The sequence below is a fragment of the Aedes aegypti genome, chromosome 2, assembly GCF_002204515.2.
Source record: "Aedes aegypti strain LVP_AGWG chromosome 2, AaegL5.0 Primary Assembly, whole genome shotgun sequence".
NCBI lineage: Eukaryota > Metazoa > Arthropoda > Insecta > Diptera > Culicidae > Aedes > Aedes aegypti.
The window spans coordinates 128,563,107-128,577,260 of record NC_035108.1 but is presented as its reverse complement, the minus strand read 5'-3'; the positions used below and the strand labels follow the sequence as shown (position 1 = coordinate 128,577,260).

At 37.9% G+C, this 14,154-nt stretch overlaps 1 protein-coding gene across 15 annotated transcripts in view; it reads left to right on the top strand.

The window, feature by feature from the left end:
* LOC5565828 (protein alan shepard) overlaps positions 1 to 14,154 on the top strand; it is a 765,716-nt gene that overhangs the window by 716,139 nt on the left and 35,423 nt on the right. For all 15 annotated transcript variants that reach the window (XM_021842342.1, XM_021842341.1, XM_021842339.1 and 12 more), the window contains one exon: positions 9,582 to 9,817. In XM_021842342.1, the coding sequence (XP_021698034.1) occupies positions 9,582 to 9,817 (236 nt within the window). The remainder of the gene's footprint in view (positions 1 to 9,581; positions 9,818 to 14,154) is intronic.

Sequence of the window (14,154 nt, the reverse complement as noted above, 5' to 3'; positions counted from 1 at the left end):
ATGCAGATGAGATGGATTACGGGAGAAAATTTCGTTTCGGCTTTGGGAAAATGTGCACCATTCCACTAACATACTAGCCGTTTGAAGTCGGTGAAATTTTCTCGAGGGTGGAGAATTTCAGGAGAAACCAACGTCTCAGTTTAAGTTTTTAAGAATTTGCCCTTGGAATTTTGTTTTCCTTTTAAATAACTAAACAGTGTGTATGCATTCTGAAAACGTTGAACAATCAAGTGATCAACTTTCACTTGCGCTAAAGTCTTGCTCAGTTAAGCACACCATTTCGCAAATATGCTCCAAATTAAGCAAAAATATTCATGAGATGAATGCATTCCATCTAAAAAGTGAGCTCGCTAAGCCCTTAAGAATGCACTTTGTTTCACTCGCATTAATTTCGAGACTCTAAAATTCGAAAAACTTCCTCGAATTCGAATCACTATTGCTGCTGCTGCTTCCACTCTGGGCTTCCGGGCTCCGATCGCTATGTATACTCCTATTTAGCCGTCGTTAAATCCTTCTGCTAGAAACTACCACGGGCAACTCTGCAGAGTAAATCCTAAGCGGCGCAGCGTAGCAAATGGGATGTGGAAAATCCCATCATCAGTATGCAGTGCAGGGGAGCTTTTGTGCAAGCGAGGAAAATGCTGAAATATTTATCTGCGCTCACCTCGTTTGCCGTGGCATCCCCTCGCACTCACCGAGCCTCCCGGCAGGCAGTGATGCCAGATGTATGGAATTTTCCGTATATTTACGTGATTGAAGAGTTTCTACAGATTCAATAGATCGACAGATTTCACTTTCAACCAAATTAATACTAGAGGACATTTTACATTTGTATCTTCTGAAATTAGCATTAGCATTAGCATTAAGCAATTCGCACAAATTCGTAGGTGGTACAGTCCTAAACCGTTGTATAAGGGTTGCCTCCTAATCGTCCGTTACCAAAGTCAGAGATTTGGAAGTAACCCTTGACTCTAAGACAAGATTGACGCATCCTCCAACAGTTGAGAGCTGTCCTGGCCACGTCCTTGCGAATGCTGAGGAATGGGAAAAAATGATTGATTAAACACCTACTTAAGAAAGATGCAGAGAACTCTACGACCTCTCATAGGTATTACGGGATATTGTGGAATGTTAATGGGATGGGAAAGGCCATAGGATACGTTTGGCAGACGTTTTGGCATTGATTCATTTTGGAACAAACTCACCGAATTCTGCATTTGAAACCTCTCTGCAATCCAACGTCCAAACGACCGTCCAAATAAAATTTTCTACACTCGGGGTGGTATAAACGATTCTGATGGCTTGAGTTGCCTTAGCAAACCACTGTACAGCAAAACACGTAAATGGAAAAATTGAATACGAAAAAAAACAAACCGCTTGCTTGGGCTTCCGAATTGCACTGCCTTGTATCTTCTGAAATGTGCAAGAAAGCTTTAAGCTTCGCTGAAAAATTATACTGTTAAGCGAAAGAATGTTGTGATGCTGAGGAAAAATACGTCTTTTCAATTATAAAACAACTTTTTAGAAGACATGAAAAATGTTAAAATTCTCGTAAAAATACTATGAAATTTTGACCATGTGTACAAATTTTTATGAACAAACTCTTTTGAAATTATTTTGTCCAAAACTTTTTACTAAGATTTGAAACATTTTTTATTTATTCCAAAAACGCGTGTTCTTGTTGAACGTTGCAAAATAAAGAAGTTAGAGTAAGAGTTGTCTGCGCTATTTTGCACCGGAATCAGGTAAGCAAACCCTTGAAAAAAGAGTAATTTTTGAATAACTTTATTATTTCAAAAAATAGCATGATGACATTTTCAGCAAAAATACGGGTTTCAATGTTACAAACAACTTTGTAGAAAACACAAAAAATGGGAAAAAAAAACTCTTGGAAAATTGTTATCATAAAATATATAATTTTGAGTGCTCATTTACATACATACAACCGCGTATATCTCAAAAATTATAATAGATAGAAAAATCATGTCTTCAACATGTTTCAAATTGCTACTTCTACATCTTTGCCAAAGACATGTATATCTAGATGTTTTGGAAAAATAGATTTTCCATCTCACTGCTAGGTGGATTGATCACAAATCTTTTTGCATCAAAATGATGCCCCAAGATACTTCTTCGAATGAACTATACAGCTAAAATTTACGGTTTGAGCGCTATTCAAGAAGCGCACGAAATCTACAAAATAAAACACAGTGCAACGTGATGTTACAGTTCTATCCCGTTAGGCCAAATGTCGTTAGGTTGGAGTCCATTAGGCCGAATGCCTTTAGTACGAAAACTTTGTTAGGCAGAAAGGGTCATTGGGCCGTAGATGGTTGATAGTTCTGATGGGTCGTGAGGCCGAATGAATTTTTAGACCGAATAGGTTGTTCAAAACCGTTTGACGATGCGATTTTTGCAGATAGGTACCTAATCTAACTTCCGAAAATTCCTAACAAGAACTTCGCGGTTTCTGGTAGAACTTTGGTGATATCTGAAAAAATCTTTCAAATCTCAAATGGTTCTCACAAAACAATTCATCGCACTCCTGGGGTTTTTTTTTTTGACAAATCGCTGGCTTCTCAACGAACTTATGTTCATTTCTTTTTATCTCCATTAACAAGATTTTTGGGGTAAACTAATGGGGCAAACGGCTTTACTTCCCATCTGAAGGAAGTCGTCACTATAATTTTTACATCATAAGTGACTTTCCCGGAGATGTTTATTAGATTTTGACAAATTTCTTTTTAAAAGTTTCTTATCGAACTCTTGGAAAGACTTTTGGTTTTCGTTTGGTAGACTCCTATCAAGATTCTTAGGAGACTTTGTGGATCCTAATTTTTTTGGCAGAATTCTTGCTTTAACTGTGGTGGATTACAAAAGTGTTTTTGAGTGCTCTACCAAGAATATCTTTTGATTCATAATACAGCCAGAGAATAGCAGAAAACTCGGAGCGGTGCAAAATATGCATGTGCTGCACCCGACTTTTGCGTGCGTCTCCTGTTTTTGTTGAGTGACACAAAAGAAGGTGCGAGTATTGCCGCAACTGTGTGAGAGACAAAAGATAGCTCCAGCTCTACTCTTTAAAACTCTTGGAGTAAAGCACAATGTGCTTCGTTTGGTGCTTTTTATTGAAAACATAATCGAGAACGAATGTGACTGACGGCGGTATCGAATCATTTTTTTCTGGTCTACTCTTCAAAATCATTTTAGGGTTTATTCGCAAATTTGATAACGCCGGAAATGGCCATTTTTAACACACACCCACCCCCTTGTTACGCATTTTGTATGAATATTTTCCAAATTTTGTATGAGCTGTAACATCTTAAGGACCCCCCTCCCTTCAGCGTTATTAAATTTTGTGAATGGGCTCTTACGTAGAAAGCACGTGAATTTGAAACTAGGACGTAGGACATTTCTTACAATGTTTGGAAATTATTTTCTAATTAGAGGTCGTTCATAAGTAAGTAAGGAGTTATATGTAGGGTGAGTCATGTGGAGGGGGCAGGAAGTTGTTTGTTACGTGCCAGACAAATTATTTTTAATTTCATACAACAAATCTTCCCTCGGGAGAGGGGGTGTCAAAAAAAAACGACAAAACTTTGAAACTGCCGTGGAAAAGCAATTCTCGACTTGGCTTTCCTTGCAAAAAATCTTACCGAGTTTGGTCTTCCCGTATTTGATATTTGCGTTTCAAACGCACACAGCAATAACATATGTCGAATTCGTTTTTGAACCTACAATCAGTGACAGAAGTTAGTAACCAAATACTGTTTTTCCATACAAAATGCTCGAGTTTGGGGTATTGAATTGGTTGAAATTTGGATGACGAACTACAAATAACTTGAAGTTTTGTCTGTAAAAGAATTATTACATTGCAGTATTTTTCCATACAGTTTAAGAGGACCGTCGTGCGGGGTGACATTGGTCCATAAGGGTGACTTTGGGCTAAGATTTTTACAGCAAGCTAATGCCAGAATAATGAAAACAATGTGCCAAGTTTCAAGAATACGTTATAATTATCCAAAAGATTATCATAGATTAGTTTTTTGCCGTTCCTACTAATCATGAGATGCATCGAAAGAGGCGGTCATAGTCACCCTCTAGGCCCAATGTCACCCCGCATGGCGGGATTGTTCAAAGACAAAAGTGAGTAACCGAGAGACTCTTTTATTTAATTCAAAAACGGTGAGTTGTGGTTTGTTGGTTTGTTTCACATAGTTGGTCAATTTCAGAAGTCATACAAATTTACAGAACACACCAACTTCCCAAGACTTACCGTTTTCGAATTAAATTAAAAAGTCTCCCGGTTACTTACTTTTGTTTTTGAACAACCCTCTGGAACTCTATGGAAAATGACTGCAATGTAATAATTCCTTTACAGGCAAAATTTCAAGTTATTTGTAGTTCGTCATCCAAATTTCCCAATTCGGACTGCAAGATGCTGAGATACAGCACCCCAAACTTGGGCATTTTGTATGGAAAAACAGCATTTGGTAACTAACTTATGTCAAAGACTATAGGTTGAAACTGGCGCAACCCGTTCTGAATCACAATTCCAACCCCAACCCGATTCAGGTTCGACCGAACTACAATTTGCTTGAAGTTGGTTTGATTATATTTATTTATTTATTTATTCAGTATTATTCATGTAACATAAGGCTACGGCCTTTTTTATCGTTACACCTAGTGATTCAATTGCTTCAATTATGCTTTCATATTTATTGAGCTATCCCACAATTTTACCAATTTATAATGTCAAATACTGATTATGTGTTGATCACCGATCCAGTTCCTAAAAACAAAAACAACAATAAATACAACTATCATGCGAAAATGTTGGCAGGTATATTGAATCTAATCACAACCATCGTTTGTTCAGGAAATTGTCAAAACTCCTGGTCAACACGAAAAGTATATCGAAGTCGTCGAAATTATCGAAGTAGGATAAGTAATCTATTAGTTGTGGGTATTCCTATAGTTGTGATAACGCCATTTTCACTGCTTTGATTGCATTAACCACAGAATTGACACTGTCAATCGACGTATTGGCTTATGGATACACGAAATAGTTGAAAACAGCGTTCAAACTACTTGAAAGTTGATGAAATATCACTAATATTGCTGAATCTTTTCTTACTTGTACCAATAGTTGCGGTAAAGTGTTCCTATAGTGAAGGATCCCATAAGAAAACAACGGATACCGCAACATTAGGAACGCAAATTAAAAATACACCGCAACTAACGAAACAGTGTAGGTACTATTTTTCACTGACATGCCGTTGGCAACTGCTATGAAATCATTTTTCTCATTAAGTCAATGGTCGTTACTTCCTGTTACAACATTAATATGTTCATTAATTGCGCTTCTTGAATTTAAGCGGTTAAATGAAGATCAATCGTGCTTAGTACCTCCACTATTGGTACATCTACCCTGTGTGTGAGGCGAAATCATGTATGATTTATGAAGTAAACAAACGTTTGTGTGGTTCGTTTGAGAGTGGCGTCCATCCGTACTCCGTCATCAAAGCAATGTGATGTTATTTGAGAGAGCCTTGCCTAATGCTCAGAGAGATTCACAGCAACGGCACATGGGAGTTTTAGCACAAAAACAAGAATGAGTGCATCACAATTCATATTGCACTAGCACGTCTCTTTCAAATTGAACGTGCTGTCTCCCGGCAGCGCGTGCTGCACTGAAAGAGTTTTGAGTCGCACCCTATCCCTGAATACAGCGTAACAAAAATGACATTTTGGCGTGTCTAAAGGATCAAATTATGTGCCTCTATTAGATTTGGGGTCGCTAAATCTGATGCCGTTCCAGCACGTCTCAATTTTGTGCTATAGGTCGTCAAAGTTGTTTAAAACACTGATTTTATTGATTCATCAAACTTTTTAGAGATCTTATCCACCAAGCATAGAATATCAAATTTAGAATCAATTGACTTTTTCAACAAGCTTGCAGTCTTCATACAAAATTCCTAAATGGTAAAATTCAATACTTTTCTAAATCATCAAACAATAACTTTTTTGCATCGAAATCATTATGAACTTTCTTGTTAAATAGTGTTTAACACATAAAGTTTGAATTCTGTGCAAATTTAGCGAAAAATTCGCCATACAAGTTAGCAAACTTGTATGAAAGTTGGCTGAAATCATCAAATTATACATTTTTTAACAGTCAATATCTTAAAAACTAGACGTGCTATGATAGTTTTGGAAACGGCAATGGATTCAGCAACCCTAAATTGAGTACTTTTCCGTGTTTTGGTGCTTGAGACAAAAAAGTGTTCCGCGGTTTCTATTAATTGCAAGAAAATTTAAGTTTAGGGGTCCGCGGAATGTTTGTAGAACTTCAAAGGGGTCGCAACAACAAAAAGATTGGGAACCACTGTTATAATAATTGTTTTATCATATATGTCGGAATCGATGCCCCGAAAATCTGGCCTCCCTGCCCGGAACGGGATGCCACAGACACTCGGATGGAAAAAGTTCCACTGCAGCAGCTGAGCTCCACCAGCCGCAAAAGGAAAATATGATTCCGTCCTAAGCAAGCAATGTATGAAGCAGTCATGGCATGCATGATAAGTGCCCGTTCAAAATGGCAAACGGTACATTCGCGGATCATCTAAGAAGCCGTCGTCGCCCAAGTCGTAGTTTCTGGCAGTCGAAACCTCCACTTCCAGGATAAATAGGATTTCAAAACTCCTTGGAAGGAGGTGACGACGACTACGTCCTTGGAGATGGACGAACATAAAAGGCATCGTTGGGCTGACTGGTAAATGAAAGACTCCACCCGAACACGAACTGCCGAGAACAAGACGCGAGATGGAACAAAGATGGAACATTTATTCCGCAAATGCTTTTTCCGCTTTTTTCGGTGGATATGCCGGGAATCGGAAAAGCGTTCGAGGGGGTGGAAATTTTCATTAAATTCTTCTAGTGCCATGATCTTCTCACACGGTCTGTTTAAGGATTGCCTCACCCCTAGGAACGAACCGAAACGAGCCGAATGCTCTGCCAGACATCCATATTTGCGAACAATGGCGGCCGTTAGGGAGATCATAATGGGACGATATTTTCGTGTTGAAATGTCCCGATTATTATTGTTTTAAATATAAAATCGTCCCATTGATGCTACAACTAGATAACTCGAAATTTGAAATTTTTGACTTCAATATGCCAAAACATTTTTCTTAATTAGATCTGTAAAATACCTACAGCTCATAAGCGTGTGATTCAAAATACACAAGTTAAAGTTTATTTTTGAACCATATCCGCTGCGATTAACCGTCAGCTTGTAAAACGGTCTTATTTTCAAAGTTGCACATCCCAAAATTTTGATTTTCGAGTTATCTAGTTGTAGCATTAAGGGGACGAAATGAGTAAAGAATTTTTATGAGAGCAAATGTAGCGAAGCAAATAATTCTTACAATTAGAGCTGGAAACTTGTTTGGAAGCAAAGTGACAAGTAACATCAATTGTTCTATTCAATTTTGAAAAATATTTGAGCAAAATTATTGCTTATGTGGTCAAACCCAAGCATGAATCTTTCTCATATAGGTACTTATTTAAAAATTTAGCATAATTTGCCTGATCGTGTGACAAAAGTCATAGAAATTTCAAACTCTTACACTGTTTTTCGAAAAACTGTTATTTTTGGGTATAATTCTATTAACTCTGTTTTGGACAATTTTTTTATTAACATTTAGTGTGTATTATCCTGCAAATAAAATTTCATCGTTGGTATAAAGTATGCCTGTCATAAATTATCTATATTTTGTGTTTCAGTCAGCAAACATTTCATTTACTTCAATTTTACAAATTGTTATTACCTAAAAATGGGCAAAAATTTTGACAAATGTTTGTTCAGTCAAATTTTGGCCAATAATTTGAATGTTCACTATATTTTCAACTGGCATAGTGTTCTGGAAATCTTGTATATTTTACTAAGGTTGAACTTTCGCCCCACATTACTCTATACACCGTTTTCCTTATCAAAGAGATGTGGAACGATGCTTCTGTAGACTGTACACCATCGTTTCCAACTGATTCCCGTAGCCAACATACGAATGTCGACGGCCGCGTTAGACTCAAAAAGAAAAGCCAGAAAAACGAATCATTCTCAATTTTCGAAATCTCATTATTGTGCTTCTTTTTCACGGACGTCGATGTGAAAGTTGTTCTTCTCTTTCGAAGCCCTTCTGCAATGGACTGGATTGGGCCGTTATTTACCTTTCCCGCCTGGCACTATGAGAGGACTATCGAATCAGACAACGAACGTGTGTGTGATAGAAGGAAAACTTTAAAACAAACTTCTTTCCTGGCGCTTATGATGGTACTCACATTTCTAAAGTCCTCCTGCTCCGAAGCCATCATATTGAAAGATATTCGAGTGTTGCTCGTAGTGGGAAAGAATTGGCCATTCAAAGTGGGAAATTGTTGGAAAAAGAAGTGTCGATTGCGTCACATCCGAAGACGGAATTTTCATTGGAAAAGTTTGCTTCGGGCAAAGTTTCGGACACCCGTTTCGTCGTTGAAGGGGATAGGATGAAAGCTGATTGAAGGTGTCGTTAGACTTTCGAAGTGGCTCACAGCTTTGCTTTGTTTAATTGAGAAATACATCTGAGTGTGATAAAACGTTCAAGTTGAGTGTAATCATAAAACGTTTTAAGATAACTGGTTGACAAACTTTTCGAAATTCACATTTTCGAAAATATTACATTTCTAGTTAAAAACATTCATCAAAATATTACATTTCCAGTAGTCTAATGAAAACATCCACCTAAGCATCACACTGAATATCATTGGTAAAACTTTTCCACCATATCACTTTCTGAATAGCCTCAAACTTCACATAACGTCCACCCATAAAGAAAGGAAAAACACCCTACGAGCATAGTTTTCCCGGCTCATAAGTCGGCCGTCACCTCCGGGAACCCGATATTGTCCATTTCGGGCTCCGCTCATATTTATGCGCATATCCTTAAGGCTTCAGCCTTTGCTTTATGTTGGCAGATGTTTTATTTGCTCTAGCCTTTCATCGTTCGGCATGGACTTCTTCCCACTGGGAACCGCTGCCGGGGCGAATGAATATGAAAGAAGCAAAAGTTCTCCGTTTGTTTCGCAATGCAAGTGCGGAGAGCAAAAGGGAAAGAAATGCAAATAAAATGTTTTATTAAAATTTTGAAATTAATCATGCCGACGACGAAGACTTTGGCAGCACCTTTGGAACATTGGTCGGTTGTCGTCGGGTCCGTCCCGGGAATGACTGGCAATAATGTGGAAAACTCGCACGGAACGAAACGCACCATCATTATTATTCAACGCGTCTCCCGGATAATGTGGGAGAAAGGAAAAGTTTCGATTAGTTTCTATTTGGAGGTCCCTCGAGGGGATGCGACGCCCACCTGCAAACGTCTCAAGGATTGTTTCTTGTAGCTTTTTTGTTTTCTTTTTCTAGTAGAGTTATCCTTTCGTTTGATCAATTATTTAAGTTTTTTGTCACGTTGTTTGCTGTTGGTGAAATAGACGATGAACGATTTCTTTTAACCTCCACAATCCTTCTCTGCTTTACCTTGCAGTACGGCCAGCGTGTACCGACAGCAGCATCGCCCAGCAACACAAACTCCAGTAGCTCATCCAACACCGGTTCCCAGAGTGGCACGCTGAGTACGAGTCTGAGCAATACCAACACGAACAACACGATGGGCCCCAGTAATACCCCGCAGCAGACGGAGCAGCTGTCCAAGACGAACCTCTACATCCGGGGACTGCAGCAGAACACGACCGACAAGGATCTGATCAATATGTGTGCACAGTGAGTAGCTTCAGATTCATTCCATTCAGCTTCCAGTGAAGTACCATGCGTCTCCATTGAAATATTCGTCGATCAAATTTCGCAGATATTTTTATAATTCCTTCAATAGTATTATTTCAAACAATACATCAATTTCTCTGTGTTCTGTGTTAGGCAACAATATCATTCTAATTTGGTAATACTAAATTGAGCTTTTAACCTAACCTAATTTAACCTAGATATATAACGTATTTTTCGAGCCAATAGAAGATCGCAACGATTTTTGCCTAATAATAATAATTATTTTATTTCACATTTGTTCCAATGTTTCAATATTGGATATTCTATGTAACTCATTAGTACTATACCAGGGAAGACGCCTCAGAATCATTTTCAAAATTTCATTTTGAATTCTCTGCAGAGCTTTCTTCCTGGTATTACAACAGCTAGTCCATATTGCTACAGCATACAACATGGCCGGCCTGAAAATTTGTTTGAATATCAAAAGCTTGTTCTTAAGACAAAGTTTTGATTTTCTATTAATAAGGGGATAGAGAAATTTTACATATTTGTTACATTTAGCTTGAATTCCCTCAATATGATTTTGAAAGTTATTTTTTATCTAGAGTGAGCCCTAGATACTTAACTTCAACTGACCAATTTATTCGAACCCCTCTCGTGATAATAGGTCTATTTGAAGGTTTCAACTAAAGAGCTTTTGGTTCATGTGTGAATATTATTAGTTGAGTTTTTGAAGCATAAGAAATCTTACATTTTCGAAAGTATGAAGAAAAAAATTCCAAACTCTCTGTAGGATTTGGTAGATAACTTTGGATTATTCTAACAATGCATAGGGTGCAGAACCACTTGGGCACTTCCATGATTCACTTTGGTATGGGGGATTTTTCTCGGCCGAATTTTCTGAAACTTTGCAATAAATACCACTTCACTACGACGCTTATTGTGGCCAAATATGAGCTTTGCAGCTTTCAAAAAACCCCACTGCCGAAGTGAATCAAAAGTGCCAAGAATTGGGTCCGGCTCCCTATTGGAAAATTGAAGTTTTTGGATTTTACAATCATGCCTTCATACCAAACACTGTCGAATGTTTTTCTATGTCTAGAAGCTCAAGATCAGTAGAACAGCCTTCAGATTTGTTGGAACGGATCAAATTTGTTACACGTAAAAGTTGATTAGTTGTTGAATTTCCATGTCGGAAGCCCAACTGCTCATTGTCAAAAATTGAATTTTCGTTGAAGTGGACCATCCTTCTGTTCAAAATGTTTGTGGGCTTCGTGGCCGAGCGGTTAGTGTCGTCAGGCAGTGAGTGCATCGTGTCATGAGGAAAATGTTTCGCGGCTGTGCCACTGGAGCATGCTTGTCCGTTATCTAGTGTTAAGTTACAGTCTTTTAAAATGGACTTTTCAAAAAGTTTGGATGAAGGAAAGCAAGCTGATTGGACGATAGCTAGAAGCTTCTGCAGGATTCTTGTCTGGTTTTAAACTTGGTACAACCTTAGCATGTTTCCATTTGTCAGGAAAATATGCTAATTGAAAACATTTGTTAAATATATCAACTAAGAATGATAAGCTACTTTCTGGAAGTTTCTTGATGAGGGTGTAGAAAATTCCATCATCACCAGGAGCTTTCATATTTTTGAATTTTTTGATAATAATTCTCACTTCTTCCAAATCAGTCTCCCAGGCTTTTTCGAAAACGTTCTCTTAATTGAGAATATTTTCGAAGTGCTTGATTTCCAATTGGACTAGTAAGTCCTAAATTAAAATTGTGCGTGCTTTCAAACTGCATAGCAAGTTTTTGAGCTTTTTTGCAATTGGTTAATAATAATTTGTTTTCCTCTTTCAATGCCGGTATTGGCTTCTGAGGTTTTTTTTTTCAAAATTTTAGATAATTTCCAAAAAGGCTTAGAGCCAGGGTCCAATTGCGAGATCTTATTCTCAAAATTTTTGTTTCTTAATTGTGCAAAACGTTTCTTGATTTCTTTCTGCAAACCTGCCATATAATTTTCATAGCAGGATCACGAGGCGGATTAAGATCATCGTCTATAATCACGGATTCAAATTTTACTTCACATTTTGGAATTGCAATGCTCCTGGCTTCAACAATGGAATTTGTTAAAGTTTCTAGAGCATTGTCAATATCAAGCTTTGTTTGTAAAGAAATGTTAACATCAAGGTTAGAGTCAATATATGTTGCATATATATTCCAGTCGGCTCGTAATTAAAAGTTGAGCTCATTGGATTGAGAATCGCTTCATGGGATATTTGAAATGTAACAGGGACATGATCAGAATCAAAATCAGCATGAGTAACTTATTGGCTACATATATGACTAGAGTCGGTTAAGACCAAATTAATCGTAGATGGATTTCTATAAAAGGAAAAACACGTAGGGCTATCAGGGTATTGAATTGAGAAATATCCTGAAGAGCACTCATCAAAAAAAATTCTGCCGTTGGAATTATTTTGAGAATTATTCCATGACCGATGTTTGGCATTGAAGTCACCATTGACAAAAAAATGTGGCTAGTCAATTTTCGCAAGTCAGTTTGGAGCAAATTAACTTGCTGACCAGAGCATTAAAAGGCAAATAGGCAGCTATGAAAGTATATTTACCAAGCTGTGTTTCAACAGAAACACCTAAAGCTTCAAAAACTTTACTTTCAAATGACGAAAACAGTTGAACTAAAAAAAGATCCTAACAAAAAAGTTAGGATCTCTTTTGAGTTTAGATCCAAGTTTCAAATACTTTTCAGTAATAACTGCTATATGCACGATATTAACCGTAAGAAATTTAAACAGCTCGTCCTCTTTACCATTCAGAGAACGAGCATTCCAATTTAAAATATTTAAATTATTATTTGGATCCATTAGAAAAACGTAATCCAATTACAATTTGATTAGTAAGTCTAACACCAACTTGGACTGCTTCAGTCATAGTAGTGGTTTTGAACATTGCATCAATCATTTGATTCAATAGTTCAGTTAGAAAAATAAAACCAGAGGGAGACATATCACTTGAAGTGGGCACATTATTTGATGATTTTTGAGAGGCGGAGTAGAAGTTTCCTGTGGCGGCAGTTTTTTTTTCATTTGATTTGAAACAATTAGAAAGGTTACTCGTAGTACGAAAAGGGGAGGAGTTCAAATTACCTGCTACGATATCGGCAAAGGAGTTTTCTTGGGTAGATCCATTCTAAATTAAAAGATTCGAACCCGACAGAAAAAAAATTATTTGTGAATGAGGGATGGTACACAAATTATGTCACGCTAAATTTAGACTTTTTCGACCCTCTCCCCCCCTTTGTCACGTTTTTTGTATGATACCTTCTAAAATTTTGTAAGGCTTGTCACGCTTGGCTTGACCCTCTCCCCCCCTTGGAGCGTGACGTAATTTGTGCATGACCCCTGAGCATGATTATAATCTTCCTGATGGGTTTAATTCTTAATCAAGCGATCGTTAACTGAAAAATGAGCATTGTTTGATACTCTACCAGGGAAATTCCGGAAACGACCGTTATCGTATTGGATATTACTGTGCATCTGCCTCGTACGAGCCTCGACGACTCTCCTTCGCGAAGGACAAGCCCAAAAATTTGACTTCTGATTTCCCCGCCCCCCAAATTCGAACATATAAACCTGGTAGTATCTTCCTTCACTGGACAGACGTCCTTGGCGCGAGAAGAACCTCCGCAAATCATGCATTTAGCATCCATGCGACAGTTTTTTTGTACCATGACCCCACTTTTGGCACCGACGGCACTTAGTGGGGTGGTAATTTCCTCCAGGTTTCTGGAAATGTTCCCACGTCACACGGACATCGAACATAAGTTTAGCTTTTTCTAAAGCTTTAATATTATTTAGTTCTTTTTTGTTAAAGTGAACTAAATAATATTCTTGAGAAAGACCTTTCCGAACAATACCAGATTGGGTTTTCTTTTCCATAATGATTACTTGGACTGGGGAAAATCCAAGTAAATCATTATTTCCATTTTTGATCTCTTCGGGGTCACTTGTCACTTGAGAGACCTTTCAAGACGACCTCGAACAAACATTCAGTTTTATCGTCATAAGTGAAAAATTGTGCTTCTTCTCATCAAGATGTTTGAGAAGAAGTTCGCGATCTTTAAGAGTTTCCGGCAAAACGCGACAGTCTCCTTTCTTTGCGATTTGGAAGGAAACCTTGATTCCCCTAATAGAGTTCAAGATCTCCTGCCTAAATCCCCCAAATTCGGAACAACTGACCACGCTAGGCGGCACTCTTTGCTTCCTCACTTGAATCAAAGAGCCTGGGCTAGAGGCTGCTTCGATTTGGTGTTCGGAAAATTTGTCTAGAGC